Genomic DNA, 15,787 nt, shown 5'->3' on the forward strand with positions numbered 1-15,787 from the left:
GGCTTTTTTAATGATTTTAATTACAGAGGGAGAAAATCCAGGTAACACAACTGATAGACCTCGACATTTAGCACTTTGTCCCAAGCACTTTGTCCCAAAGAAATACTTTAATTTGAAGTGAAATGTGTATCTAGAGTATGGAAAAAATTGCTTGTCAGATCTTAATTTAGACATGCAGCAGACATGTACACACCATTCTGTACATACATGGTCCAAAGTCTTAATGTCAGGAAGTATTGTATAGCCGGATATATGTCTCCACAAAGGAGTACTTGAAGTACGCCATAGGAGACAATATACTGTATGAGTGTGAGTGTGTGCAAGTGTTTGTGTTTGATGAGAAGAAAGGAATCTTGTAAACCAACCAAGATCAAAACAAAGTCCATGTGATTTTTTGTTTTCCTAGTCTATCAGAATCTACTTCAGACTTGTAGCTTCTAATCATTTTACCAGACTTTGGTGTGTTTTGCTATGTACACTGTGCATCTCAGAAGCATGTAACAAAGTATTCAAATACAAACCAAAGACCTTTTTTGTAATTTAATATAATATCTGCAGGATGCAGGAGCTCTGGCACAGGCATGGTTATTGGTCTATTTGTTCACATTAGGATGCACAGTCAGGCTTGTGCTTAGCCGCACAATTTAGTACAAATGAGAAAGATTAAATAATGTTATGACATTAATGCAGTCAGGTGTATCTAGAAACAACTGTGTGTGACTGCGAGTGTGGTAGCTATTGTAATCATTATCCAGGATATGAACCAAGAAATGCACTGTAGACATACAAAATGTAGTTGACTAGTAAAGCTTTTTAAATTTTTGTCTTTAAACTTTGAAAAGAAGTATATACAAATTAAGAGAAAATTTCATAATATTGTTGCAAGTACTAGCAGTTATTTTTCCATCCTAGTTATGTAGCTGTTGTGGGCCATGGTAACATTCCACTATATACTGGTCTGAGCAGTACAAGCCAGTATACTGAATCAGAAATGGAGCACACTAATATTTGTACTAGGAACTGATGGAGACAAATCAATAAAAAAGTTTGTTTTACCTACAGATCTTTTGTATCTTTTATATTTTTTTCCCAAAGGCACCAACTGTATAGTACAAGTGGTTATTTTATTATGTAGAAAAAGATTTGGTTTTTTTTAGAATAGAATAGCCTTTATTGTCATTGTACAAAGTACAACGAAATTGGAGTGCCACTCCCTTGGTGCAAAAAGCAAAATAAATATAAATGTAAAATATAAAAAGTACAATAAAACAACTGTAGTGCTCAGACAATAAATAAGTACAATATATACAGGATAGCAGCATAATATAATGATAGTATGAATAGCAGCATAGTATAGTGACAATGGCAAGTATGGTTAAGCAGGTTTAATTGTTTTGTGCTTATTTACTACGGCGATAGCTCTGGGAAAGAAGCTATCCCTGAATCTGTTTGTCCTGGTTTTATGTGACCTGTACCGTCGGCCTGACGGTAATAGTTCAAACAGTTGATTACTGGGGTGAGAGTAGTCCTTAATGATATTGCCAGCTCTGCTGAGGTATCGGGAGTTCGCAATGGCCTCCAGGCTGGGCAGAGGGCAGCCAGTGATCTTCTGGGCTGTGTTGATGACCCTCTGCAGTCCATTCCTGTCTGCAACTGAGCACCCTGCATACCACGTTGTTATGCCGTACGTTAGGATGCTCTCTATGGTGGCTCTATAGAATGTCACCAGCAGCCTCTCCTCCAGGTTGTTCCTCCTGAGCACTCTCAAAAAATGGAGACGCTGCTGGGCCTTTTTTACCAACGCCGTGGTATTTGCAGTCCAGGAGAGATCAACAGAGATCTGCACGCCCAGAAACCTCATGGAGTGTACCCTCTCCACACAGTTCCCGTGAATGTAGAGTGGGGCCGGGTCTGCTCTGCCCTTCCTGAAGTCCAAAATAAGTTCTTTAGTTTTCGTGGTGTTCAGTTGGAGGTTATTAACTGAACACCACTCAGTCAGTCTGTTAACCTCATCTCTGTAGTCCGACTCATCCCCCCTTGAGATGAGTCCAACCACTGTGGTGTCATCCGCGAACTTTATGATGGTGTTTGAGAGATGGGTAGGGGAGCAGTCGGATGTGTAGAGCGTAAACAAGAGGGGACTCAGAACACATCCTTGTGGAGACCCGGTACTGAGTGTGATGGTGCTGGACAGGTGGGGGCCGAGTCTGACAGACTGTGGTCTATTTGTCAGGAAGCCCTTGATCCAGAGACAGATGGAGGTGGAGAGTCCCAGGTTAGACAGTTTCTCGACCAGGATCTCCGGGATGATGTGATTGAATGCTGAGCTGAAGTCCAGGAAGAGCATTCTCACATAGTTTCCTCGGTGCTCCAGGTGACTCAGCGCAGTGTGGAGCGCTATGGTGATGGCGTCCTCGGTGGATTGATTTGTCTTATAGGCAAATTGGTGGGGGTCCAGAGTGGAAGGCAGACCGGCCCTGATGTGCTGACAGACCAGTCTCTCAAAGCACTTCATCACTACAGGCGTAAGTGCAACAGGCCTTTAGGTTTACCATTTGAGTTACATGTTACACTTCTTAAGGTAAGGGTTACAGAAAACACTGCAGACCAGGCAGGTTCTTGGGAATCAGTCACAGCAATGAACAAAGCACAATGCCAGTGTATGTCGTCTGAGAGTGCCCTTGTTCAAATGAGAACATATAGTGCTCTTACTACAGCTTATAAAAACTCTATATAGGCTGTGTCTCACATAGCTGAGCTAATCAATTCTAATCCCTTTGACAATGAATAAGGTATTTTACTGTAGTGCTCTCTAAACCCAAGAGTGGCCTCAGACATTTTTTTCTGCTAAACAGTGTGGAAGAATTATGACTTACAACAAAACAGCTCATAAAAGAATTATACATTATACAAGGTTTATATATTATTATTATTTTAAATCTATCAATCATTCCGTTAACACAAGGTAAATAATTTTTTTAACTCAGGGGATCATGCTTCACTTCATGCGTCAGTTACTCAAGCATGTGAAAAAAAATTATATAAATTAAGCAGAGTTTAAATTCATTGTTCACCACACTCAACAATATCAGCATGCTAGTCAGTTTTACTGTACGTGGCTGATAGCAGAAATTGCTATTATTACTACCTAAGAGTGCAAACACACTGTACTTTACTGTTGAAACTGAAAAGCTTGTTTGATTTACACGACTGCGCTTTCCATTCTGTATAACCTGCAGCCTGCTTAGTAAACATAAACCCCTCGTCATGCTCAGAAACCTCTCTGCTTCTGCCTGTTTATACAATAGGATTGGAACAATTAACTCCCAAGGCAACGTCAGGTCTGACACGTAGACACAGATAACCAGATATTCTAGGATGAAATAGAAGACAGTGTGACGTCATTGTTGCTGAGCCTTTGAGTTGAGAGTTGGCTCTCTCAGAGTGATTATGCTGATAAAGGCGGCAGGTTCTGTACTTGACAGAGAATCCTATTATTTCTTTGGAGGGACTCCATAAGGAGACATAGAGATTGTACAGGCTATTGCAGGTCACATAAAAGATACAGTCAAAGCAACAAGAGAAGAGCATGTTGTGGTTTAATCTGACAGAATCACTTGAGTCCTTTTTGGACTGAAGGCAGAAAAAGCAAGTAAAATATGCATGCTAACACCCCTGAGGGGGCTAATTCAAGTCATATATGGTGATTTTCAACATTTCCTCCTTTATCCTACTATGTGGTGCTAAATGGCATTGTTCAAAAAGAACAATTAAAGCTGGAAATGTCATGAGTGTTGTAGAGATGTGGTCATAACACATTTTGAATTGATGCCAGTGTTATTCAGTCCTTATTATTTAATTCCATGATGACCATGAAAGTATAACAAAATCATTCATCATTCATTAACCCTTGTGTGGTGTTCATATTTTTGTTACTCAGCCAGTGTTCATGGGTCTGGTGGACCCGCTAGAGTTTTGGCTTTCCAAATTAACACTATCAAACAATTTTATGTTAAATTACTCAGCAGATGTTCACTTCATCCCAATTACAAGCCATATGAACAGCAAACGGTTAATTTTTTCCCTTTACCTTTGTTAGATCACATTTATGAATTAATGTGCTTCTCGGTTGTTTTTTTGTTTTTTGTTTTTTTTTTTATAAAATGTTTTAAAAAAATTAATCAGTTATGATCAAGTGGAGTGAGTGGAAAGACACAACACATTTACACGTGAAGCAATATGTTTCACAACTAAATGGGATCAGCTGCTCATCAATGGTGACATTAGGCCCAGGGTTGTAAAACAGGGGAAGGTGGTTCACCCACTTATCCCACACTGTCCTGATGGCAGCTAGCTTGTCTCTCTGCCGTCAAGCTGGTCTGTCATCTCGGCTATCAAAACGGATAATCCTGGAAATTTTGTGGAAGTTTTCCAGAGACATTGATGCACAGAAAGGTTCTTGCCGGTTTCTGCATCCCACAGGGATTCTGTGGATTCCCCTTTGGACCTGAAAACTCCTGCAAGGAGATGGACCAAATTCATCTAAGAACCCCAAAGTAGGCCTTTGGGGTTCTTAGATGAATTTGGTCCATCTCCTTCCACCGCTCTCCAAAAACACACCTTCCTTCTAGATTACTGCAATCCTGAATAATTTTCTGGATGGAATCTGGGATGAAAAGCTCAAATGAAGACTTGATGTCCTGCACATGAGTACCTGTCAGCCGCGTTGGCCCTGGCTTATCACAGTAACAGCTCTGCAGGGTGGCTCATTTCTTGGGCAAGAAGACCATTCAATTTCACCAGTTATTGACATCCATATTTCTTCACTTGCTGTCTGGTGGGCTTGTTCTGGTCCTGGAGCTGGCTGCTGATGGGGTACTCGTCTTCGTTTTGTTACTAAATGGTGCTCAACCTCATCCTCTTCTTCAAAGTCACTGTCAGACTCTGAATTTTCAGAAATGTGAAATATTCTATTCAATTCAATTCAATTCAATTTTATTTATATAGCGCCAAATCACAACAAAAGTCGCCTCAAGGCGCTTCATAGATACAGAGAAAAAACCAACAATCATATGACCCCCTATGAGCAAGCACTTTGGCGACAGTGGGAAGGAAAAACTCCCTTTTAACAGGAAGAAACCTCCGGCAGAACCAGGCTCAGGGAGGGGCGGCCATCTGCTGCGACCAGTTGGGGTGAGAGAAGGAAGACAAGATAAAAGACATGCTGTGGAAGAGAGACAGAGGTTAATAACAGATATATATATATATTCTGAAACCTCTTTGTCAACATCATCATCCGAAGCCCCTCTCTCTTCCAAAATCAATTGGATGGCCCTCGCAGCAGATAATCTTTTGCCATCTTGATCAGTTGTGATAAAGAACCACACTGGCAAAGTCTTATTTATAGTATTATGCCCCTAATTTGCAGGTGGGACAGGATATGATATCCCTCAGGAAAGAGGGTAAAATGTGTGGGAATGTAAGAGCAGACGGTGTTGATAGTTGAATTTTCAACAATGTTGCAACTTTGTGCGGGAGCAGGAGGGGAAGAAAACACTATCAGCAGCACCGAAAAGGAGGAAGACAGAGTGTGGGAACACAGGACCTACACTTTCAACACTTTTATTAGACCTGGGTCCAGTGGACCCGAACACTTTGTATGTAATGTGAATGCGTGGGGGGAGGTACAGTATGAGGTCATTGAAAATTAGTCTGGATTTATGTTCTTCACAGAAAATAAGCCAAAGCCAATGAATTTCAGGTTAAAAAAAATAATTAATTGTTTAATTTTTCTTTTGAAAAAAACTGAAAATGGATCTCACAGACCCAAACACCATACAAGGGTTAAGAAGCTGATGAGGTATATTTGAGGCAAGAAAAAACAATATATCAGTCTTGTAGAGAAACTAAACGTTTGTTTGATTTTTTATTTTTATTTCTCATATTATGGCAATGACGATATGCTATGTGTCAGTTTATTGTGAGATGTTTCTCTGAAAAAGTAAAAACTCCTCTATTAAACTTCATGTGGGAACAAAAACTTAATTGTACATTGTTCAAATAATGCCATGTGCATGGCTCAAAGTGAAAGGATGCACTTAAATGTTAAAAAAAGTTCCTCTGTTAAGAACTATGTATTCAGCCTTTGAAGGAAACTAGCAGATACAAATTTGAATGCCTTTGTCCCCAAATCCATTTCTATTCCTCACACTCTGCTCCTGTGAATAAATACCAGCCCAGGAGAAAACACTGAATTGTAGGTGTTGCTCTATTGCATCCTCTGTTTGAAAAGCAATAAAAAGCATTGGAGGATGAAAAATGAGGTGAACTACACAAAACAAGTTAACAATAAGAAATAATGTTTCAAGGGTGTCAAGAATTTGAAGGCACTTTGGAAGCACATGCTGTTTCAGTAACCCAGTGTACTCAGGCCTTTCCTGTCCCAAGGCCTGATACAGACTTATAAATAGTTCCTCAGGGAATCTGGGAGAAAGGCTCAATAAGGAATGACACAAAAGTCTTTCTTTCAGGTGGCTGAATAAACAATGTCCGTCATATTTGTAAAATTGATTTCCTATAAAATTCAAGTGAATGGCACTGATAACAGCATCTAATCTTCTGGAGTGCAGACATTATTATATCCTCTTGGACCACATACAGTCATGGATACTATAGAGTTGTGCAGTATGCAGGGCCTTAGTCTGACCTTATGTGTCAGCTCAGCACATGACAGAGGGGTGGAGAAAGCACCGTAGGGGCATGGCTCTACGTGTTGCATAGCCAATAAGATCTTGACTGGCCTCACCATTTAGCACCGTTGTGTCCAGATTGTCCAGCTGTTTGATCTGGGCACTGAATGAACTCTACTTTAGTCAGAGAAAACAGTGACACTGTTGAAACTTGTAGCCTGGCACCGACCCACTGATTTTTTGTGGACAGTCTGTGAAACAAATGTAGTGTTTCTTTTTTGTATTTTTTTAATATATATATATTCAAAGCCACTCAGTCCGATTCTGTGATGTCTGCACTGTGTTAACGTCCCTCAGAGACTTTATCTGCAGAGCTCATCTGTCCCTGTTCAAGAGCTCCTGCTAAGGTAAGATCCTTGATATACATGTAATATTTGCCAGACATCATTTTTAAAATAATTACTTCAAGAACTTGTCTGTTTCCAGTTGGATATTCATAAAAAATGGATTGCTTTGTTAGTGTTATAACAATACTTATTATGTGAGAATGCAATTTCCCTGAGCAAATATTTAACACATTATTCTCATCTATAATTAAACAGACAAATTCATTTCTGTCTAAAATTGGTACTAGAAAGCTGGGGTCAGAAAAGGCCTGAAGCGGGCAGAATGAATGAAAAGTCTTCCGCAAAAGAGCCCAATTTGGCACAAATTTAAAATTGCGTGGTTTCTCAACCATATTAAAGGTAATTTCTTTTTTATTTTCATTATTCTTAGTTTGACAATTTAATTCAGGCAACATATGGGTACACAGAGTTGAGACTAAAATTAATTACTAAGAAAAGGAGACACATTTACCCAACTTAATCTTATGAATTCAAATTAAATCAGTTGAGCCTCACATCTTTAAGCACAGGGACCAAATCCTTTTGTATATCTGCTGATGTCCTCTGCTGAGCCCACCCTGCTTCTGTGCTGGTATGTGTGTTGTCAAGTGGCACTTTCAGGCCGCCCACTTTGGCTACTTTATTTAGACCTTTACAGCGTGAGGGGAGTTTGTTTTTATACCTCTGCATGTTTGTCTACTCCTTATCCTGGCTTGAATGAATTGACTCTCTGCAGTTTTTACTGAATTGATATTTTGCTCTTTATTTTAGAGACAGGCAGTCTGTTTTATTCATTATTTCTGCAGATTTACTATTCTATCCGGGGGTCCTGTCTGTCTTAACTTGTTCCTCCATTTATCATTTAATGTCAACTGCTGAATTTTTGTTCTTTAAAAGTACAGATAGCACTGTCTCTGTTGTAATAACATTTCCCGGCATATTATCCTGTTGAAGAGTCTAGACTTCATTCAATCTTTTCATTCCCTTTTCTCGTAATTTCATAGTTTCCAAAAGGACAAGGATCCTTGATCAATTAAAGGTTAAAATCTTTTTTTAAAAACGTTTACACTTAACCTAAACTAACTCAAATTTTATTGTTACCTACAGTGTGTTGAACAACATTGATTTTTAAAGTAGTATTTATTAAGAAAGGGCAATAAAAAACGTGGTGCAAACTTAGACATTTAGGCTTTGTAAAATAATTTTGCTGTATTGTGGTCACTTCATGGAAAAATCTTTGGGCTGTCATGATGTTATTGGTAAAACATGATTAACTTTGATATGAAGCTAACCAATGGACAGGTAAGATCAAACAACATTGAACTTTCTGTGGATATGAAAACACAAGATTAAACTGGAAGCAACACATTAAAAAAGAAAAGAAAATATGACAAAATATATATATTTTGAGTAGAAAACTAATACAGTTACGTTTTCTAATGCTGGTTGCAGAGAACATCATCAGAGTACAGAGCTGCAGTTAGGACACCTTTTTGTTTCCATGTTTGTGTCAGTTTGCGTATGTATTTGTCAGTGGAGAGTCTATGGATAAGCTTTTCAGCGCAAAGGTTTTTCCATACAGCCCTCCCAAAATCCCAATTGCATGTTTCTAAACATAAATGAATGCTCACTGGTTGACAAGTCGGCCAGAACATTGAAGTATGAAAAGTACAGACACAGTGCAGTTGGTTGTGAATTTAATGTTCCTCAAAAACAACAGTCATTTAGCATTTTACTTGCATAAAAAAAACAAATACTCCTTGTTAGTGATAACCAATAATGTCACACACACAACTTATTTCTTTGATATGCAAAACTGATTTGATTTAGTGGCAGTGTAAGTTCTTATTTCTCTCAGTGTATTGCTGCTGCAGGATAAAGAAGGAGGCACATTTACAGCTGCACAGCAGATGCTAAAATCCCAGCTCAATAACAAAAGTTCTTTAAAACATTAAATATTCACTACGTGCTGCACACAACTGGTTTATCCAATAAGTTTTCAGAGTCCTAACCCAATTCATCAACCAAATCAAGTCCTCCTTGGCTGAAAAACGCTACATCATCAGCCATTCCAGAGCGTAGCCCTGAGCTATTGAGCAGTGTGAATTCAACCTGTGTTCGTGGTCTGATCGATGTTCTCTCTGGATAGTCTCCCCTGTGTAAACAATACAGTAAGTTGTTTGACTCTGCAGATGGACTCGTATTCATCATTTCTAAAGTGAAACTGTGTGAGATCAGCAGGTGGGAGTTTAGTAAATGCATGCAGAGATCAATTCAAAGCAAAGCAAGGCCAGAAATGCCATGTTTAATCTTGAAGATAGTTATTAAAGTTGGGGGAATGCTTTTGCAACATAATGAATCTTTTCATATACACGTGGTATCGTCAAAGCAGGGTTACTCAGAGGTTATAGGTCGGTATAGAAGGTTCGTACTGTATAATGCATGACAAAGCTATATGGTGAAGTGGCCAAAAGGGCTGAAATGGCCAAAAGGGCTTCCAAAGAATAGAAAAGCGTAGTTAACGCTGAGACCAAGGAGCATGAAATGCATGAAAACATTTTGGAAAAAGGAAAATCAAATCAAGACTGTGAGACAGTACCTGATGTGTATTTTTTCTAGTTTTCTAAAAACTAAAAAAAAAAAAAAAGTAACATCAACTTACTGAAGGTTAAAAAAAATAAAAGCAAATGTTTATTTTATAAACACAGTGTGAAAATGTGAAAATTACACCTCTGGTAGAAAATTTGTTAGTTTGATTTTCCTTCTTCAGAAGCTGCCATGATAGGCAATGCCAAAGTAAAATGTACTAACAATATTACTAAACAAGAGAGGTGAGCCGGAAACAAAACCACTGCTGGTGTTTGGAAATCTGAGTTCTGTTTGCAAGGTCATACTGGTTAAGATCAACTTGAATACAAAGTTGATCTATTGCTGACACTTTCTAGTCACAAAACTGATATAAGAATGTTTTATTGATGTCAAATGTTTCAAAGCTGAGGACAAAATATCAAGTTCAAGTAAAAGAGGACAATAAATTGAACAAAGTATCACAAATGACTGTGCAGCAGTATGAAACGGAAAAATGTTTTGTAATTTTCTATGTTTATTGATGTTTGCCAAAGGTCTTCTGTATTCTAATTCATAAACACAAATATAATTTTGTTAAAGTGTTTTAAGAATTACAAGCAACTAATCAAAGGACTTTCTCTGTCACTTTGTTCTCTCCTAAACAGTCATCGTATCTGTAAAACTCCTTGAGTTTTAAGAACAATGCCACCAGCCGTCGGTGGTCCTCAAGGTTACACACCACCTGAGGGTGGCTGGGGATGGATGGTGGTGATTGGAGCCTTCATCTCTATTGGCTTCTCCTATGCATTTCCCAAGTCCATCACTGTCTTCTTCAAAGAGATTGAGGTGATCTTCAATGTGACAAGTAGCCAGGTGTCCTGGATCTCCTCCATCATGTTAGCCGTCACGTACGGCGGAGGTGAGCTACAGTACCATCCAAGACAAGCAGCTGAAATCAATACCCAGCTCTTAGCATGACCATACTACATTTATTCCTTTAGTGTTCTGTTCCAAATAAGAAAAAAAAATCATTTATTTTTGATGAAATACAGGCTTACTGTGTAGCTTTTCAGTCACAGAGAGATCACACATAAGCATAATCACTGTGCGGAAAAATTTAAACTGGCGAAAAAAAATTTCAAGTGTTCCATTGAAATGCTGTTGCAACATTATCTGTCTCTGGAGCATATGAATGAGTTTAAGCCTTGCACACCTACCTATTCTTTTCTCTTGTGCTTTGAGACTGGAAGACCACCAGGGGTTTTGTTTGTGTTCTTGCACTGATGAGATGAATGAGACACTTCATGATGTCACTCAGGGCTGGTCAATCAGATGACGATAAAGCCCTTTTCAAGCTCACGATAAATAAACAGAGAGAAATCAGAGTTCAAAGAAGTCCTTCTTGTCCCAAAAGGCCATCTCCTCTGAAATCAAAACACTGCTGTTCTCTTTGCTCTAGTGTGTGATGAACTGGAAAAATGATGACTTAGGCATCTAGTCTCAAGGAAGCTTCGGGAAAGCTGCTTTAGTGTTCCAAACTAATGTGTGAAGTGGGAAGTGTATCTCCATATAAAATACACTGTCAGTCAAATTTTATACATGGGGCTAAGATCTGCTAGCAGTAAAATAAAATTGGAAATATGGCCTCACTCAGCTAGCATGTGTGCATAATGGTGAACATATTGCATCAAAACATCCCAGGTGAAAACATCCCAAGAAACCAAGGTGCCACATGTCTGTTATTTACTCTGAGTATTAAGTTCCTAAGGCGAACAAAACTTCACATTCAAGTTAAGTCCTCATTACTGTACAACAGAAGTATCGTGTTCCCCATGGAAGAAATCAATGCTGTTTATTGTTCAGCAACACTTAACAAGCAGCTGCTTTTGGAGAGTGACACTCAGGCATGCAGGAACGATGGTTTAAGGTTATTGAGTTACACTGTAACAGTAACTGATTGTTCTCAACTTGCCTATCTTTACCATGGTGTTGCTTTTTATTTGTAACACATAATGGAGCAAAGTGGATGTCTGTTAATCACTTCTTTTTGTTTCACTTGGCTCTTAGAGCCTCACATGCCCTAACAAGTTATGAGCTGCAGTGTCTTAGTATACGTGGATATGTGTGACTCCCTCAATTAATGCAAATGTTTGATGTAAATATACACAGATGAAGGCAAGCTACGCATAGTAATTGAGAACAGAGAATAAGCAAGGCAATGTTTGTCAGCGCCGTGAGCAGATGACAGCTGAGCCTCTTGCCATCTCTATGTTAAACATTCAGAACACATCAGCAGGAGAAGTTCATTAACAGCCCACTGTTGCGTACCTCTGTACTCCTTCAATTTTTGATTCATTATATTCATAATATTCTACATTGGTTTGTCTCCAACCTTTTTATCATAAGCAACCCACCCTGCAACGCAGAAGGAAAGAACTCATTGTTTGTGAGGAGACTGCCTGCATTACAATTTAAAAACCCTTTGTCTTGCACCGTGCTGGCAAATGAGTCTGGACAACCTCTAAACAAAAACTGTCAGTTTCCATTTGGGTTCATTGGCTAGTGCAGAGATTTGGCAGGAAGGCAGAAGTGTCTTCCATGTGGATCCTCATACTCATTTAGGCTGGTTGTTACATGTCTTAGATGGAGATGGTGTTTTGCGACCCGAGCCCTCAGTGCATTTTAGTCATTTGTCTACTAGTCATAGCAATTTTCCTGAGCTGATTTTGAATCCAGTATGCATGAATCTTAATAAGCTGGTTACTGTTTGCACAGTCAGTCTTTCTTTCTCCATAGCCAGTATCAAAATCTAATATTTATATATGTTATATATATATGTTATATATATAACAGAAGATTCTGTGTTGTTTTAACCCCAATGTACACACCAGTGAGAAAATCACCCCAGTACACTCACACAAATACCCCCACCCGCTTGTCTGAGCTGAGATATTTCTAATGATCATTTCAATTGTGTTTGGAGTACATTAAAAAAAGCTCCAAAACAAATTATTCTTCTGTCAATTTTTATGAATATCTGGATCAAATAAATGATTATTTCATTGCAGCTTTTGTGGTTTTTCTGACAGATCGCATTATTAATGGCTTGGGAGCACATCTACTGCAGTGCAGCACTGACAAAACTGATTGCTGAAGTTGTTTGAATTTGCTGAGACACAGCTGTGGCACTAGAGCCCTCTGGTGGTTAAAATTAGAATTGTGCCTTTGAATAGATGAAAAACATGTAGCGACATGATATATATGCTATATTTATATATTTACTATATTTGTTCTTTGTTTCTTTTGATTCAGGTCCAATCAGCAGCATCCTGGTTAACAAATATGGGAGTCGTCCCGTTATGATGGCTGGAGGATGCCTGTCAGGATTGGGCCTCATTGCTGCTTCTTTCTGTGAATCGGTTCAAGCACTCTACTTTTGCATAGGTGTTCTTGGAGGTACCTAGTTTTTAATATTTTCAAGTTTGTTTGTTACTAACTTATTTTTTTTGTACACTGTTGTTTTTTCAAACACTGTTTCATGCTCATTTTTATACATATTTTTACTGAATCTTTCAGGTCTGGGATTGTCCTTCAACCTTAACCCTGCTCTCACAATGATTGGAAAATACTTCTACAACAAGCGACCTATTGCTAATGGGCTTGCCATGGCTGGAAGTCCTGTCTTTCTTTCTACCCTAGCTCCTATTAATACTTGGCTCTTTGATCAGTTTGGCTGGAGAGGAAGTTTTCTGATCCTGGGTGGCCTGCTTTTCAACTGCTGTGTTGCAGGTTCCCTCATGCGACCTATAGGACCAAAACCCAAGCCTGCAGAGAAGACCACAGAGAGGAAGACTGTGTTGCAGACCATTAACAGCTTTATCGACCTCACTTTGTTCAAGCACCGTGGCTTTTTGCTCTATATAGTGGGAAATATTGTCATGTTTTTTGGCCTCTTTGCACCGCTGGTGTTCCTCTCTAATTATGCCAAGAGTAAAGACATTGCCAAAGAGAAGGCAGCTTTTTTACTGTCTATCCTCGCTTTTGTTGACATGTTTGCCCGACCCTCAATGGGCATGGTGGCCAATACCAAGTGGGTCCGTTCCAGGATACAGTACTTCTTTGCTGCTTCAGTACTGTACAACGGCGTGTGTCATGTCCTAGCTCCAATATCAGAAGATTATACAGGCTTTACCATTTATGCCATCTTCTTTGGGTTTGCTTTCGGCTGGCTGAGTGCAGTGCTGTTCGAGACGTTAATGGACCTAGTCGGAGCGCAGCGTTTCTCCAGTGCTGTTGGGCTTGTCACTATTGTTGAGTGCGGTCCTGTATTATTAGGTCCGCCGTTACTTGGTGAGTACCCCACTAATGATAATAACTACTTACTATACTAATACACTTGTATATATAAAAGATAGTTAAGCCACTACATAAGTGCTTAATTTTATTTTTTAACTGACTAGCAGAGGGCACTCCTTGAGTCGCAATAAGAAGTGCAACTGTATAAGAAAATGGCCTTGTTGGTCACTCGATCTTTTACTTCAGTAAAGACTTCGCTTATAGGTTTATGGCCTTAATCTCTAGTTTCAGCTGTTACACAACACAGTATTGTCTTCATTTTGTCATTTTGATTTAGACTTCTAGATTATCCATCCATCCATTCCAGCTGTCACTGGGCGTGAGGTGTGGTCTCCCCCATCACAGGGGCAACACATAGACCCTTACACTGTTCCACTAGAATAGACTATCGCACATTATGTCATTGAGTGTAGTACCTTGTAAGTGAAAAGCCATGAGCATGTAGGGTCTGTAGTTTTTCAGTCAGTACCAGCCCTTGCGCTACTATCAAAACACACAGAGAGTAACAGCTAAAATATCCATCTGAACGATTCTGAATGTGAGTGCACAAACCAAAGGGTAATGTCATGGTGAAGACTTCCATTTTTAATATACAGTTTATGCACAGAAACAAATTATCCTGTATGATGTCGTTTTGTCTTCACAGGGAAGTTCAAAGACGTCTACCATGATTACAAGTACACCTACCAGGGCTGTGGGATCATCCTCATAGTTGCTAGTGTCTTCCTGTTTGCAGGAATGGGGCTGAACTATCGGCTGCTGGACAAAGAGAAAAAAAAGGAGGAGAGGAGAGGAGTGGTGGGAGTTGGAGTACAAAAGTCCAACAGGGACAATGCTGCCAAAGAGGTGGCAGAAGCTAGGAATACAGAGGACACTGTATAAAGTCCTGCATCAAGTCAATTTACAACATGGGTCAATTTATTGTCCTTAGTGAGGTAATTTTTCATCAAAAGAAACATGCTTTTTCAACAGGCAACAATAGCATTAATTCCTCATCAGTTTGATTATGCATTGTTTTTGAAGCTCACCATAGAACTCATAGCCACAATTATTAAAGTCCTTTAAACACAAATACACAATCCTCATTAAATATATACCTCTTATATTTATACGTAAACCTCATAAATATATTAAATAAGCAATTTAAATTACTTCTGTCTTATTGGTAATATCATTATAACATTTTTTATAACTTTATTTCCTTTAGCATGTTAACCTTCTGAAATGTACAATCACATAATGAAAGTGTTTTGCTCTTGTTTGTTTGTTGTTACTAGTAGAAAGCTTTATTTTTAAGAGACACTTTCTCTTTTCTCACTTCTCTCTCACGACATTTATAAAGACATCATAAGCTTCCCAAGCACATCACAGCAAAGTGCAATTTTTTTTAACTTTTAGAAGTATCACCTATGCCACTTTGTTTATTCCATAAGCACATTCATTCTCATTCTAAATTCTTTTAAATGTTATTTTTTTCTGGTTCATTGTTGATAATGCATTATGCCTGTTATAAAATAATTCTGATGTTTAGCGGTTTGCCTTATGATGGAAAACATGCCACTGACTGCAAAAAAAGGAATTTTGTGGGAAAAGTCAAATAAAAGGCTGTTTAACAAGGATGTAATATTCCACTGTGTCTTTTGTCTTGTTTTTTCTTGAATCTAAGATAGAAATATGGTAATGTTTTTGTTATGTGCTGACATAATTTATTTAAAAATTAAATCTTAACGTCAGCTATAGTCTTCAGGGAAAAAAAGAATATTTCTATATTATTATTTTGTTTGTAAT

General features: G+C 38.7%; 2 protein-coding genes across 2 annotated transcripts in view; one reads left to right on the plus strand and one right to left on the minus strand.

Moving 5' to 3' along the window:
• Positions 1-15,787, minus strand: part of ngfb (nerve growth factor b (beta polypeptide)) — a 122,749-nt gene that overhangs the window by 27,286 nt on the left and 79,676 nt on the right. The gene's annotated exons all lie outside the window — the stretch shown is intronic.
• Positions 6,688-15,618, plus strand: LOC146517977 (monocarboxylate transporter 1-like). The gene is made up of 5 exons (XM_085159170.1): positions 6,688-7,096; positions 10,309-10,562; positions 12,956-13,099; positions 13,220-13,993; positions 14,646-15,618. Exons 2-5 carry the CDS (start codon positions 10,346-10,348, stop codon positions 14,879-14,881), a joined length of 1,371 nt encoding a protein of 456 aa, XP_085015296.1. The 5' UTR covers positions 6,688-7,096; positions 10,309-10,345; the 3' UTR covers positions 14,882-15,618.

This window comes from Neolamprologus multifasciatus, chromosome 5 (genome assembly GCF_963576455.1).
Source record: "Neolamprologus multifasciatus chromosome 5, fNeoMul1.2, whole genome shotgun sequence".
NCBI lineage: Eukaryota > Metazoa > Chordata > Actinopteri > Cichliformes > Cichlidae > Neolamprologus > Neolamprologus multifasciatus.